The sequence below is a fragment of the Pipistrellus hanaki genome (assembly GCF_964339955.1).
Source record: "Pipistrellus hanaki genome assembly, chromosome: 17".
NCBI classification, from domain to species: domain Eukaryota; kingdom Metazoa; phylum Chordata; class Mammalia; order Chiroptera; family Vespertilionidae; genus Pipistrellus; species Pipistrellus hanaki.
The window spans coordinates 7,655,116-7,671,186 of NC_140519.1; the positions used below are offsets into that span (position 1 = coordinate 7,655,116).

A 16,071-nucleotide genomic window follows, 5' to 3' on the forward strand; every position below is an offset into this window, starting at 1 on the left:
AGCACAGCATGGGTATGTTTAGAAGAAATTACATTATCATTATTATTAGACAGGAATCTGAACACTTGTCATAATCAGGAATATAAGAAAACTATAATCTAATTAGACATTGAATAAAGTATACTGATTCATAGTAATGATGAAAATATGACAAGAATTTAAAATAAAATTAACTGTCAAAATCCTGACATTGTTAGTGCAGTACTGTTTGACGTATACGTCAAACAGTACTGCACTAATTGTCCTACCTCCATGTCACTCTATTGTTTTATAACCTAGCACGGTATGCTTTCAATGCATAATGCTCCAAGAACAGCTGAAAAGATCTGAATTTAATTCCTCAAACCTTGATGCCTACTATTTGCTGGGCATAGTGCCTACTATGCGCTGGGCAGTGATTCTGCTGGATCAGAGAGACATGAATGGTGTTACTGAGGGGAGTTTTCCTTCCAAGTGGCAGGAGGGTGTTTGCTGGGGATAAAGAGAACCACTTTCTCCTCTACTCCTACCACCTGGGGTAGGTATGGAACCCGGGCCCTGAGAACAGAAGCTGTGTCTCTTCTGACAAGGACTGCCAAAAGCATTTTCTAAACGCTGGAACTTGTTCCACAATCCACATAGTGATTTGTCTTCAAGGAGACATGTGGCCAATATGAGAGATGTTAACTGAAGTTCTCATGAAGATCACTATTGTACCCCTGGACGCTGGGCAATGTGCAGAATACAACAGGAAAACGGCCGTCCACCTCTGCCTGCACTGTCACACTCGCTCCAAGGTCGAGTGAGGGAGACGTTAGCTGTCACATATGACCCAACCACTGTGCTCACACACTGAACTTGGCTGGACAGGCTGGCCCCTGCCACAGAATAGAAGTGGGAGTCCCTGATTTCAGGGTGGCCTAGACGGTAAGGATTACAAGGGAGTTCTGCTTATTAAGTGGGACTTTCATCACTTGGATGCTGTCGTCGTCCACAGGACTGAATTTGGAAATGGGAAGGAAATCACTAACCCAAATGCCAGGAGACAGAGCAGGACAGACATGAGGACATACTGCTTGGTCCTCGGAGCGCACAATCTGGTCACTGTGGGGTCAAAGCCACCAGCTCATTTACTTGCTCTGCTGGATGTAGCCTGTCCCTGGGCATGAGGGGCAGGGGATGCTGCCCGCCCAGTGAACTCCACGTATGGGAACTGTTCCCCGGGCATACCCTCTGTCAGCTTTCCCCTGCTTGTAGGAAGCAGGCTGAGCAGAGTCCGAATGCAGGGATGTTGGAAGCCGCCCATTGTCCTCACTAGCAGGGAGGTGCTGACAAGGAAGCCAGAAGGCTGGAGACCCTGAGCTCTGAAAGATCAGAGCTCTGCACCCACTGTTTGGCTGAGACAATGGTAGCTGAAGCAACTTCCACCTTTTATTTTATGTAAATCCTTGCTGACTGGCTGTTATTGGAATTGCCTGCCTAGGGCTATCGGTGTATCCCAAAACGTGAATGAAAGGATGGCAAGGCCAGAGCGAAGCAGAGTCCTTCCTCTTGAGCTGGGCTCCCGCCTGGCCTCCAATATTTCCAAAATAATATTTTCTCGTCTCTTTCATTTGCGTGTGGCCTCCTCCAGCACCCGAACCCTGAGCCACGTGGGACGTGGGAGGGGGGTGGAGGGGAGGACACGGCACTTACACAGAGACCCATGGCCGGGATGTGCCACCTGTCCGTCCTGCCTCTTGGGTCCTCAGAGCAGCCCGTGCTCGGGGCACATGCATGATTTTATCTTGACTTTAAGGAGATAAACCCCTGGTCACATTTAGGCAATGACAGTCCTGTAGATTCTTACATTCATTCATAACTTTTAACTAAAACTACCAAAGTAGGAATGACCCACCAAAATCTACCTCTACTTACCAGAACTATCCCATTCCTGCATCTAATTAAAGATGCCTATTTCAGACACAACGGTACTATAGGAAGTGAAAAGATGAAAATCTCTGTCCACAAGTCTAATTTGAGAGACATAAATTAAAGAATTAAAGATAAATATGGCTGTAGCCAGTTTGTGGATAGGGTGTAAGCCTGTGCACTGAAGGGTCCCAAGTTGAATTCTGATCGAGGACACATACCTGGGTTATGGGCTCAATCCCTAGTAGAGGGGTGTGCAGGAGGCAGCCAACTGATGGTTCTCTCTTGTCACTGATGTTTCTGTCTCTCTCTCCCTCTACTTTCTGAAATCAATAAAAAAATATTTTTTAAAAGATAAATACAGTTTTCCACTCCTGAGGAATTTGCCAAAAGAACCTGTGTACTGATGTACACAGAAGCACTAGTCCTAAGAACTAAGAACTGGGAAAAAACTAAATGTCCATCAGTTGATGAAAGGATAAACAAAATGTGGCATAAAGTGGAATAATATTCAGCAATAAAAAGGAGTGAAGTACTGCCCAGCTCATTTGGCTCAGTGGACAGAGCGTCAGCCTGTGGACTGAAGGGTCCCGGGTTTGATTCTGTCAAGGGTACAGGCCCAGTTGCAGGCTTGATCCCCAGTAGGGGTGTGCAGGAGGCAGCCGATCAATGATTCTCATCTTTGATATGTCTATCTCTCTCTCTCCCCCTTTCCCTTCCTCTCTGAAATCAATAAAAACATAAAATTTAAAAAGGAGTGAAGTACTGACACATGCTACAACGTGGATGAATGCTAAGAGATGTGCATGTAGGTGGTTCAGGCAGCAGAGAGAAGGAACACCTACCTCTTGGGGACAGCAAAAGGAGGAGGTTCAGAGACGGGCTCTGAAGGAGAAATGATGCAGACACATCTCTCAGGGTGAGCTGTCCAGCTGGCTGGGTAAGGTGAGAAACTCATGCAGAGGGATCAACAGGCACAAGGCATGTGGTGTGGGATCGGGACATGGCAAGGCTCTCTGATCTCCACTTGTTCTAACAGGAATTTTCTGATTCACTCCAAACTGAGGTGGGAAGGTTCTCTTTCTTTCAACTCTAACCATCTTTAGAAACAGGTCTCACATATCACATCTGTCCTTAGGCTGCAGTTCTTTACATACAGTATCTGCCAACAATCCCTTTGAATTGTTGAGAAAAATGGGGTCAATCTTCTCTTTGTATCTCTTATAGCACCCAATGGAGTGCCTTGAACAAAGGTAAGTCTCACCAATGGTTAATCTATATAAAATACAAATACTTATTGATCCAATATTCAAACCATTCTGAGACTTAAAAATATTGAACTACAAGTAACCTTCATATCTAAGAATCTGAGCATGAAGAACACAATGTAATCAAAACCCCAAGATTTTACCTATTGACCCCTTTGCTTTATATGACCTAAAAATATGCCATTAATATTTCAGAGAAAGCATCAGATCTAAAGACAGTTTACAAATTCGACTGACATTTTAAAACCAGAATTGCTAACAAACCAGCAAACCTAAGTACGGATCTTGACAATGATTCTGTCATAAAGGTGGGCTGCAGTACCCATACCTGAATAAACTTCCTTCTAAAAGCGCCGAGGCCTGGAGCCTTGGAGTCTCCCAAGGCCGCATACATCCTTTCATACATCTTTTCAATGTTTTTTTTATTTACGGGGCTTTTTGTTAATTCCACTTTGATATCATCAGTCCAGTCCTGCGCAGGGAAAAAAAAAAGAGAGAAAAATCAAGCTGGATTGTTAGTAGATTTTATCTACGTTAAGTTGTATGTTTTATGTGTTAGAAGATGTAATATTACCTTAAAGATCATTTCTGGATTAGAGAGTTGTTCCAGTGCATTAATAAAATCTTGAATCACTCCTCCTTGATCCAACTTACTTTTAATCCTATAAAAAAAATTACCAAGTTTAGGTAATCAAACATCTCCCATAGATCAAGGTCTATAATTTATAATTATTTTTACTTACATATAAAACTTAATAGAACTAGGGAACAAGCAATTTACACATTCTATCTAATCTATAATAATAAAAGTGTAATATGCTAATTAGACCGAACAGCTGAATGACTTCATGATGTCATTCCAGAGATCCTACCAGATGAAGCTGTGGCGATGGGGCCAAAGCAGAGGTGATTAGGGGTGATCAGGCAAGCAGGCAAGCAGTTAGGGGGGATCACGTAGGGAGGTGAGCAGTTGGGGATGATGGGGCAGGCAGGTGAGTGGTTAGGAGACAGCGGTCCCTCCCTTGAAGGGTCCCGGATTGCGAGAGGATGCAGGCCAGGCTGAGGGACGCCCCCACTCCCTGTGCACAATTTTTGTACACCAGGCCTCTAGTATTAGATAAAGAACAAAGTATGTATCATAGTCCCCTCTTATCCACAATTTCTGTGGTATCAGTTTTCCGGGGTTAACAGTGGTCCAAAAATATTAAGTGGGAAAATGCAGAAACAAATCATACGTTTTACATCGCATGGCATTCTAGTAGTGATGAAATCTGATGCTATCCCACCTGGAACATGAATCATCTCTTTGTCCAGCATATTCACCCACTTCATCTCATCACTTAGGCACTGTATCATCTCAGATTATCACCAAAAAGGTGACTACAGTACAATAACATATTTGTGAGAGAGACCACATTCATATACATTTGTTACCGTATGCTATTATAATTGTTGTTTCATTATGATTGTTGTCAATCTCTTAATGCACCTAATTTATAAATTAAGCTTTACATAGTTATGTATCTATAGGACAAAACAAAGTATATATAGGGTTTGGAATAACTGCAATTTCAGGCAGCCACTGAGGGTCTTGGAACATATCCCTCATGAATAAAGGAGGAGCAATGCATTCTACAGAGAGTTGAGATTCTTAGATAAGATAAAATTAAATTGTCTTGCAAATAATGTCAACATTTTGATGAATACAATTTGATATATACAGTTCTGAAGTTACGTTAGGGGGAAAAAGGCCACTTTCTCAACAAATTTTTAAAACGTTTTCCTTTCTTTCTTTTAAACTAGTTAATCATGTTGCAGCTAATTCTGCTGAGAGGCCATGGGTTGGGGCACCAGCAGTGGTAGACGGTGTGTGCAAAGCCAACCCATTGACAAACCATGATAAAAGCTATGCCTAACTCTACTGTCTTCTCAAAAACAAAACACTAAATAATATAGCAAATCAGCTCCTGACAACAAAAAAGCTTTTGATAGGGACTGTCCACTAAGATACCATGCATTTATAACATACTAGAGGCCTGATGCACAAAATTCATGCACTGGGGCGGGTGTGTGTGTGTGTGTGTGTGTGTGTGTGTGTTCCCTCAGCCTAGCCTGCAACCTATCCAATCTGGGACCCCTTGGGGGATGTCCGACTGTCTGTGCAATCAGGCCTACACCGGCAATTGGATATCCCTCTCAGAATCCGGGACTGCTGGCTCCCAACAGCTCGCCTGCCTGCCTGCCTGCACCTAATAGCTTCTGCCTGCCTGCACCTTGGATATCCCTCTCAGAATCCGGGACTGCTGGCTCCCAACCGCTCGCCTGCCTGCCTGCCTGCCGGCCTGCCTGCACCTAATAGCTTCGGCCTGCCTGCACCTAATGGCTTCTGCCTGCCTGCCTGCCTGATCACCCCTAACCCCTTCCCTGCCAGCCTGACTGATGCCTAATTGCTCCCCTGCTGGCCTGATTTCCCTTAATTGCTCTCCCCTGCCAGTCAATTGCCCCCAACTGCCCTCCCCTGTTGGCCTGGTCACCCCTAACTGCTCGCCCCTGCTGGCCTGATCATCCACAACTGCCCTCCCCTGCCAGCCATCTTGTGGCGGCCATCTTGTGACCGCATGGGAGCAGCCATCTTGTGCAAGGGCGTGACAGTCAATTTGCATATTACCTCTTTATTATATAGGATTCTTGCAAAAGTATTACACCATTGCTAATTATATCTCCACTTATAATCAACCGAAGAAGTGGAAGGAATGACACTGCAGACAGCCTACTGAGTCCTAATTAAGAAGAGGGGCTTCCTGGATATTTTCAATTAAAGAAGAATTTCAAGAACTGATTTCAAAAGCATTTCATTCTACCCTAATAGCATAAGGGTAGAATGATCCATGAATAATATTCTAAATTGAGCCCAAACCGGTTTGGCTCAGTGGTAGAGCGTCGGTCTGGGGACTGAAAGGTCCCAGATTCGATTCCAGTCAAGGGCATGAACGTTGGTTGCGGGCACATCCCCGGTAGGGGGTGTGCAAGAGGCAGCTGGTTGATGTTTCTCTCTCATTGACGTTTCTAGCTCTCTATCACTCTCCCTTCCTCTCTGTAAAAAATCAAAATATATTTAAAAAATAAATAAATAATATTCTAAATTGAAATGTATTTTAAAAAAGAAATTCTAACAAATAACATACCCAGGGTAGGTACATTTTACAAAGATATCTAAGATTTTCTATTCTTCAGTGAAAGCTCTAATTAATTTGAAGACAAATATAAGCTTCCATGTGTTTGCTTTCACCATGCACATCCTAATAAAAGAGTAACATGCAAATTAATCATCACTCTGTGACAAAATGGCGGCACCCATAGCAGCCAGGGCAGACGCTGGCAACGTTGCACCGGCAACGCAAACCCAGAGTCCGCTCCTTGGTCGTGGAGGGAAGAGAGGGTCCTCTGTCCAGAGCCCAGTGTCCTTGCCCCGCTGCGCTGCGTGGGGGGGAGGGAAGGACCTCCGGACTGAGGCTGGGGCGAGCGATGCTGGGCTCACAGTAACGCAGCCCAGCATCCCCGCCCAGCTGTGCAGAGGGAGGGGAGGACCTAGGAAATGGATCTCCCCAGTTCTTGACACTGTGGGAACCCTATGGATGCCTGGGTCCTCTGCCTGCAGCCCCCCGTCACAGCCTGGTAGCCCCGGTCACAGAATGGAAGCCCCCGGGCCGCAGTGTGGATGCGGCCAGCGTGGTGCTGTGGCGGGAGGAAGGGCGACTCCTGAAGCGCAGCTCCCATGGCAGCTGATGCACACCACGCTGGCAGGGAAGTGGGATCTGGGAGCCCAAGCACCCAAGTACCTGAGCTGCCAGGTGTTGTGGCTGGGACCCTGAGCAGACATCTTCCCAGAGACTGCGCAGAGGGAGGGGAGGGGCTCTGGCTAGAGGCCTGGTGAGTAATGCCGGTGTCTGCAGGCCGTGCTGAGGGACACCTCCCCTCCTGCACCCCCTGTGCACTGGGCCTCTAATGTCAACCCAACTTCTCTGCAATGTCACCTTGCCACAAACTCCTTATTCCTATGGCCAGTGGAAGTGTCTCTGAAGGAATAGCTTTCACTGCTTATTATGAACGGGTAGACGATGGCCTGGGGGTAGTGATCGGCGATCTCCTCCACGGTGTGCTGGATGGCTACGGCCTCCTCCTTGTCCAGCAAGGCCAGCATGTGGCTGATCCAGCCAATGAACTGCCAGCAAGGAATGGAAGAAATCTGAAACACAGAGAGCTGTAACTTAATGAGGAACAAAAATTAAACCCTCTATTATAAAAGCAATGTGTCCAATGTAAGAAGCATATATACTTATAATCAGAAGCATCAAAACAGACAAATATAAAATACAGTCCTCTCCCCTCAGCTCTCTCAGTCCCTGTTCCACTGAGAACCATTCGATTCTCCCAGATATTTCTAGGTATGTGGACACACATATCCTTTCCTTACAGACTAGGCATACTGTTGCTGGTTTTTCTTAGATTTACCTCATTCATTTTAACTGCAACATAGTATTCCATTTCATTTAACTACTGCCCTAAAATGAATTTTTAGAGTATTTTCTAGTTTTTGCTATTACAAATAATGCTACAGTGGACATCCCCATTGTATGTGCACTATATATCAATAGAATAAAATTCCTAGAAGTAAAATTACTGTGTGAACATTAACAATGTAAAAAACATTGCTAGCTCTCTCTCCAAAAAGACTTTTCAAATCTGCACTTCTAAACGTGAATTATGCCATGTTGTTTTGATCACTATGGCCAGCTGGTACTGAAAGTATCAGGGGGACACTTTGTAAAGTGTTTGATTGTCTAACCACTATGCTGTACACCTGGAACTAATACAAAATATTATTGAATGTAAACTACACTGGAAAAAACTTCGGACGCAATCAATTTTTTAAAAAATTCATTATTAATCTGAGAAGGGAAAAATCTAATTTTAATGTTCATGTTTCATTACTGATAAGGCAAATCAGCTCATAACAACAAAAAAGCTTTAACAGCCTGTCTATGTGTGTTGCCTCAATAATCACGTGTGCGTTTCCTGTAACCACTCTCGACTGGTCTATTTATGGTGTCGAGTGAGCACCTCAACCCCGTCTCTAATACGTACTGAAAATATTTCCTCCCAGTTTTTTAAACTCTGGATATGGAATATTTTCTTTTCCTGCATAGAAGTGTCATATTATTTTTCTTCATGGCTTCTGGTTTTTGTTTCTTTAAACCAAGACCATTTTCAAAATTTATTCAAAATTAAAATGCTTTTTAAGGTGTTAATTTTAAGATAAAATCTGACATACTTGGCATATTGGCATGCGTGAATGTGGGCAAGCTTCCTAACTTTCCCATAAGTGAGGGAAGAGCAGGATGTGTGAGCATAAAACCTATCAGAATACACAGCCCCGGGAGCGCACAGCGGAGGTGAGCTGCCCATCTCACGTGTCTCTCCAGTGTCATAACACTGGCGTAATCCTTCATTTTCTCAAAAAGTGAAAATGCTATCTTCCTTAAATAATATAAATAAAATAATTTAAAATGAAATTACAACTTATTCCTTCACTTGTCTTTAGGAAAAGCACAGCTGTAGTGAATTTCTAAAGCTAATCTGCTGTTTAAGACCCACTGACACAAGCCCACCGCTCCCACAAGCACACCGCTCCCCATCCACAGGGGCCGGAGTGGGGAAGCCCTGACCGGCCTGCGTCTCAGCTCAGAGGCCTGCACTGTTAAAACCCCACTAAGACGGCTAGTATTGTATCAGGGTTTCTGAACTACTGTTACGTTATCAGCTCATAAGTTCCCTATTTTCAGATGTTTATAAACATCTATAAAGGTCAGTAAGGAGCCCACCTTTTAGAGGTGCCTAACAGACAGGAAGGCAGCAGGATGACGAAGCCCAGTGTGGGGTGAGGACAGCAGGGACATACAAGCTGGTGAAGAGAACATGTGTGGGACTGCAGGCTGCTTCTGTGCGCCCACACACGCGAGCTGCACTTGGTGAATTGGATGCCACTGGGTCCCTCTGGACTCGGTGCTGTTGCAGGCACTACAGTCACTGGGGATGGGATGCAGCTGAAATGGAGTCCTTTCTCCTTAGACTAAGTAATGCACTGAGCACAGGCATCAACAGGTATAAGACCACAGCTTTGTCTTTACAGACAGTGAACTGTACTCTAGAACATTCCCATCTCTGTCCCAGATATACATACCTCCTGCTCTATTTCTTGGGGTCCTTGTTCAGAGTTATCACCATCCACTAAGGAAAATGGGTAAATGTGAACACTCCTTTATACAGTTTTAAATTACCCATGTTCTTGGAATGTAGCAAAATTAGATGCTTGTTAGGAAGAGCTAAAATATATGCATTATACACATTAATGTGTTGGATAGAAATAGGAATATGTCTTGAAGGTCCACAGACTAAGACACTCACCTCTTTTGCCATCAGGCTCAGCGTCTCCTCTGGGTACTGCTCTACAATCTGCAGCAGCCTGGGGAACTTCAGCCTGGCCTCGTTGGAATGTAACTTTAAAGCTTTCAGCATTTTGTCCACCACCAGGGCAGGATACGTCTGCAGTTCTGCTGACTCAGTAACTAACATGGACAGGGATAAAAACAGCCCTGGTCAATATATCCACTTACACATAGGTTACAAATGTAACATGTGATTCTAGTTTCCCTTTTGGCTTATATTCTGTAGTATGTCATTTTTCCTCCCTAACTTCTTTAAAAGACTGGAAGCAATTTTGGACTATACATACAAGCTTCCACCTCAAAGCTGAGTTTCCCATGGCATTCCCCTTCTGCAGGAAGCACGGTCTGCTTCCGGGGCTGGGAACATCAGGGGCAGCTGCCGGATCCTGAATTAATTCCAGGAACACATAAGGCCAATAATACCAAACAAGCAGAACATGCCAGTGAAAGTGAAGTAAATGGAGAGCTGGAAGGCAGCTTGACCCCAGGATGGAAGATGAGCAGGTCATGGTGCTTGGAGATGTCATTCCTTCTTAAATAGGCAAGACTTTCCTCATAAAAAAAAAAAAAAAAAAACCACACACACAAATAGGAAACCAAAAGTCTGTACAAAGTTCTTAAGACTTTACAGTAACCTAACGGGACACAATGTTCTTTTCTTTGTGAGTCACCTGAGGCAGTCTTTTCCTCCTCCCGGAGCCGCTGGTCACAGAAATCCACCAGCGCCATGTACGCATCTATGACCCCAGCTGCGGGCTGCGGGCCCCGGCCGGAAGGGGTTTCCTCCCCAGCTGTCCTTGCCGCCTCGGAAAGGTGATGAAACGCTCTCTGGTGCAGCGCTGTGACCACCTAGAATTCACAGAGGTCTCAGAAAACCTGCCAGCGGGACTCAAATTCTGTGGACAAAGTCTACTTCCTACTTGTGATGATAAAGGTAGAATACTTGTAATTTATTAGTCATCTATCCTATATATAAAAGCATAATATGTTAAGTGTCTGATCGTCCAGTTGTCCATCCAACAAATCAAGCATAATATGCTAATGATAAGCTAAGGTGACTCAACTGCTATGACGTGCACTGACCACCAGGGGGCAGTCAGTCGACCAATCAGTTGCAATGATATGCACTGACCATCAGGGGGCAGACGCTCCAACCAGTAGGTTAGCTTGCTGCTGGGGTCCAGCCAATCCGGACTGAGCAAGATGGGCCGGACACGCCCTGGAGCCCTCCCTCAGCCCCTCCTTGGCTGGCCAACCTCCCACATCTTTCTCCAGCCCCTCTCATGCACTGGTGGGGTCCCTCTGCCTGGCCTGCTCTCTCTCGCAATCTGGGACCCCTCAAGGGATATCAGAGGTAACTGTTTTGGCCTGATCCCGCAGGCCAGTATGAGGGACCCCACTGGTGCACAAATTCATGCACCAGGCATCTAGTGTATGTATGTATGTATGTATGTGTGTATATATAAATAAACCTAAATGACTGTTATGACCGGACAACAGGCTTGTTGCTATGGCACACACTGACAACCAGGAGGCAGATGCTCAATGCAGGAGCTGCCCCCGGTGATCAGTACGCTCCCACAGCCAGCCAACATCCTGTGGTGCCTCCCCCTGCTGGCCAACCTCTCACGGTCCCACCCCCTGGCTGGCCAACCTCCTTGTGGTCCCTCCCTTCAGCCTGCCCCGATTGGCCCCGATTGCTGACCAGGCCGAGGGACCCCACCAATGTATGAATTCATCACCAGGCCTCTAGTAAAATAATAAATATAAAAAATTGGCTAAATGGAAAAGGGAGAGTCTGCCCTGTGAAAGAGGAAGCAATTCCAGTAAGATCCCGAATATTTAAAGTACAACCAAATAAAAAAGAATAAGCCGTGTGTGAGCCAGATTGTCCCCTGTCACACGGAGTGGGCACTCAAAGTCCATGTGGATCACACAACCCGTCAGGAATTGAAGAGATGGGAGTTGGCTCCTGTGGCCAATGTCCTGCACAGAGGCTGGTAACACTGACAGAAGGCGGCAAGGCTACACAACTAAAACGAGGTGGCTCCTGGTGAGATGAGGAGAGGCTGATAACTATGAAAATACGAAGTGATTTTAAAAAGCAGGCACTAAGTAAAGAAGTGAAAGGGGCTGGTTGTCCCACAAACTAGGAAACCTAGTGGGGACAGGTAGTGAAACTCCATTAACAAAGTCACGGAAGAACCATCCAAATCATTTTAACACAAATATCCTATTTTTAGCTGAAACCGGTTTGGCTCAGTGGATAGAGCATCGGTCTGCGGACTGAAAGGTCCCAGGTTCGATTCTGGTCAAGGGCATGTACGTTGGTTGTGGGCACATCCCCAGCATGGGGTGTGCAGGAGGCAGCTGGTCAATGATTCGCATAGACGTTTCTAACTCTCTATCTCTCTCCCTTCCTCTCTGTAAAAACTCAATAAAATATATTTTAAAAAATCCTATTTTTAATGTTGAAAAAAGTGAATCCTATATAATAAGGAGGTAATATGCAAACTAACCCTCACACGATGGCTGCCTATGACCAGGCCTGCAGGGGGTTACTGAGGGATGACCAAACAAATGAACAGCAGGCTGCGTGGGGCAACCAGGCCAGCGGGGTGTGTGTGTGTGTGTGCAGTTAGGGGCAACCAGACCAGCAGTGGGGGGCAGCTGGGTTCGATTAAGCTGGCAGGGGGGTCATTGTGGGGCAACTAGGCTAGCAGGAAGGGCAGTTATGGGTGACCAGGCTGGCAGGGGGAGGCAGTTATGGGTGATCAGGCTGGCAGGGAGGGCAATTTAGGCAATCAGGCAGGCAAGCAGGTGAGCGATTAGGAGCCAGGGGTCCAGGATTGTGAGAGGGATGTCTGACACCTGTTTAGGCCCGATCCCTGGTTAAAAATTTATCCCTCAATATTTTATTCTTTTTGATGCAATTGTAAATGGGACTTTCTTAATTTCTCTGATAGTATGTTATTGGTATATGAAAGTGCAATTATTTCTAAATATTAATTTAAAATCTTCCTACTTTACGGATTTCATTAGTTTTAATGCTTTCTTAGTAAAGTCAATAGGGTTCTCTAGATAGTATCAGGTCATGTGAAAATAATGAGAGTTTACTTCTTCCTTTCCAAGTTGTTATCATTTAATTACTTTTTCTAATCTGATTGCTGTAGTTAGGACTTTCAATACTGTGTTGAATAAAAGTGATGAAAGGAGACATCCTTTTCCTGTTCCTGATATTAAGAAAAAAACTTCTAGCTTTTCACCACAGAGTATGATATTAGCTGTGGGTTTGTCATATATGGCCTTTGTTATGTTGAGGTATGTACCCTCTATCCCCGGTTTTCTGAGGGTTTTTATCCTTCTGTTGCTGTGGAGTAGCACCTTAATTTGCAGATATTAAACAAACCTTGCACTTCTGGAATAAAACTCAATTGGTCGAAGTATATATCCTTTTAATATATCATTAAATTTGGATTGCTAATAGTTTGATTAGGATTTTTGCCTGTCTATTCATCATGAATATTAATTGGTAATTTTATTTTTATTTTATTTTTTAATGTCTAGTTTTGGTATCAGGGTAATGCTGGCTTTCATTTTCTTTTTTAATTTTTTGGAATAATTAGAGAGTAGGCATTAATTTTACTTTGAATATTGGTAGAATTCACCTATGAAGCCATCTGGTCAAACACTTTTTTTTTTTTTTAAAAATATATATATATATATATATATTTTAATTTAATTTTATTGATTTTGTACAGAGAGGAAGGGAGAGAGAGAGCTAGAAACATCAATAAGAGTCATCGATCAGCTGCCTCTTGCACACCCCATACTGGGGATATGCCCGCAACCAAGATACATGCCCTTGACCGGAATCGAACCCGGGACCTTTCCATCCCCAAGCTGACGCTCTATCCACTGAGCCAAACCAGTTTCGGCGTGGTCAAACACTTTTAATTTAGTGGGTGTTTTATGATAATTGATTCAATTTCATTACTAGTTATGATTCTGTTTAAATTTTGTTTCTTCTTGATTTATATAATTTGTTGGCATGTAACTGTAGAATTTTCTTATAAACCTATGTATTTCTTTGGTGTTGGTTGTCACTTCTCCCCTTTCATTAGTGATGTATTTGGGTCCTTTTTTTCTTGGTGAGTCTAATGAAAGATTTGTCAATTTTGTCTTTTCAAGAGCCAGCTCTCGTTTTGATTGATCTTGTCTGGTGGTGGTTGTTTTTAAGACTCATTTATTTCTGTATGATCTTCATTGTTTCCTTCTTTCTGCTCACTCTGGGCTTTGTTTGCTCTTCTTTTTCTATTCCTTTGGATATTAACTTTAGGTTATTTGACATTTTTCTTGTTTCTTGAGGTAGGCTTATATTACTATAGATTTCCTGCTTAGAAATACTTTGGCTCACTGTTTTCATTTTCATTTGTCTCAATATATCTTGATTCCTCCTTGATCTCATAGTTAACCCATTCATTAATTAGTAGCATGTTGTTTATCTTCCATGTGTTTGTATATTTCCCAGTTTTCTACTTGAATTTCATTTCTAGTTTTATATCATTGGGATCACTGAACATGCTATGATATGATTTCATCCCCTTACATTTATTGAATCTTGTTTTGTGGCTTTGCATATGGTCTATTCTGGAAAATGTCCCATGTATATTCTGTTTTGGGGTGAAATGTCTAAAAATAGCAATTAAGTCCCCATCTGCTATAATGTGTCATTTGAGGCCATGGTTTCCTTGTTGATTTTCTGTTCTCCCTCTTCTCCCCCAGTTTTTGTCATTATATTTTACCTCTCTGTGTATGTGTATTCCTTACTGTTATATTTACACATAAGTTCACTTTTTAAAAAAAAATATATTTTATTGATTTTTATACAGAGAGGAAGGGAGAGAGATAGTTAGACACATCAATGAGAGAGAGTAATCGATCAGCCGCCTCTTGAACACCCCCCACCGGGGACATGCCCGCAACCAAGGTACATGCCCCCGACCGGAATCGAACCCGGGACCCCTCAGTCCCCAAGCCGACGCTCCATCCATTGAACCAAACCGGTCCCGGCATAAGTTCACCCTTTTGACTTTTTTATTGATTTACCGTTCTTACTAAGTGTTTGCCTTTGTGAGATTTTTTTTCTGTTCATTTTAATTTTTATCTTTTTGATTTTTCTACTTATAGAAGTCCAGTCAAGATTTCATATACTGCTAATTTGGTAGTGATGGATTCCTTAATCTTTTGCTTGTCTGGGAAAATACCTTTCCTACAATTCTAAAAGATAACCTTGCTGGATAGAATAATCTTGGTTATAGGTTTTATCTTGTGTCACTTTTAATAGAATATATAATTGACCTTTGGGCTTGCAAAGCTTCTGTTGAAAAATCAACTGATGATCTTATGGGAAATCCCTTGCATGTAAGATGATGATTTTTGCTTGATACTTTTTGTGTTATCTTTGTCTTTAATCTTAGGCATTTTAGTTGACCCTTTGGGTTCATGTTTTTCCCCCTCACGTAAGGATATGTTCTCCATTGCTTTTTCAGAGAGAGGGGAAGAGAGGAAGGGAGATGGGGGTTGGGGAGAGACAGAGTAAAACATCAATGTGAGAGAGACACATCAACTGGCTGTGTCCTGCTCGCTCACCAACTGGGGGAAGGGCGCGAACCGAAACCCAGGCATATACTCTTGAGCAGGAATTGAACCCGCAACCCTTCAGTGCGTGGGTGAACGCTCTAACCATTGAGAAACACCAACTAGGGCTAGAGCTCTTGAGTTCATCTGATTTGGGACTCTCCACACTTCCTGTACCTGGAAGTTTATGTCCTTCAAGAGTTTAGAAAATTTTCCAGTCATTATTTCTTCAAATAGTATTTAATCACTGTCATTATCTCTTCTCTGGGACTGCTAAAATGTAAATATTGGTGCAATTAATATTGTCCCCAAAGGTCCCTTAAACTATCCTCATTATTTAAATTATTTTTTCTTTTTAGCTGTCCTGGTGTTTTCTGCTACCCTGTCTCCCAAAAACTGCTGATTTGATTCTCTGCTTCATTTAATCTGCATATTCTTCATTGCAGTTATTGTAGCCTTAAACGCTGATTGGTTTTTTATTATCTTTTCCACCTCTTTAAGTTCTCCTTGAGTTCTTCTCCCATGTTCACTGAGCATAATTATAACCAGCGCTTTGAACTCTTTACCTAGCAGATTGCTTGTCTCTGTTTCACTTATATTTTTTTCCTGAACTTTTGTCCTGTTTTATAGCTTGGGGCCTGTTTGTCTCCTCATTTTTGCTCACTCTCTGGGTTTGTTTCCATGCTTTAGATAGATCTGTTCCATCTCTCATTCTTGAAAGAGTGGCCTTTCGTAGGAGGTGTCCTGTGGGATCCAGTGGCAGTCTT

The 16,071-nt window shown here is 43.4% G+C and overlaps 1 protein-coding gene and 1 pseudogene across 2 annotated transcripts in view; both read right to left on the minus strand.

Moving 5' to 3' along the window:
• The window catches only part of PRKDC (protein kinase, DNA-activated, catalytic subunit), a 181,611-nt gene that overhangs the window by 8,888 nt on the left and 156,652 nt on the right, over positions 1-16,071 (minus strand). Inside the window, exons 72-76 of the mRNA XM_084864319.1 lie at positions 10,336-10,513; positions 9,624-9,784; positions 7,193-7,404; positions 3,733-3,820; positions 3,487-3,630 (exon numbers count right to left, since the gene is read on the minus strand). Of these exons, the coding sequence (XP_084720445.1) occupies positions 3,487-3,630; positions 3,733-3,820; positions 7,193-7,404; positions 9,624-9,784; positions 10,336-10,513 (783 nt within the window). The remainder of the gene's footprint in view (positions 1-3,486; positions 3,631-3,732; positions 3,821-7,192; positions 7,405-9,623; positions 9,785-10,335; positions 10,514-16,071) is intronic.
• On the minus strand, positions 588-1,285 carry LOC311611774 (transmembrane protein 106C-like; annotated as a pseudogene). Its single transcript has one exon. The product of its transcript is annotated as a transmembrane protein 106C-like (transcript).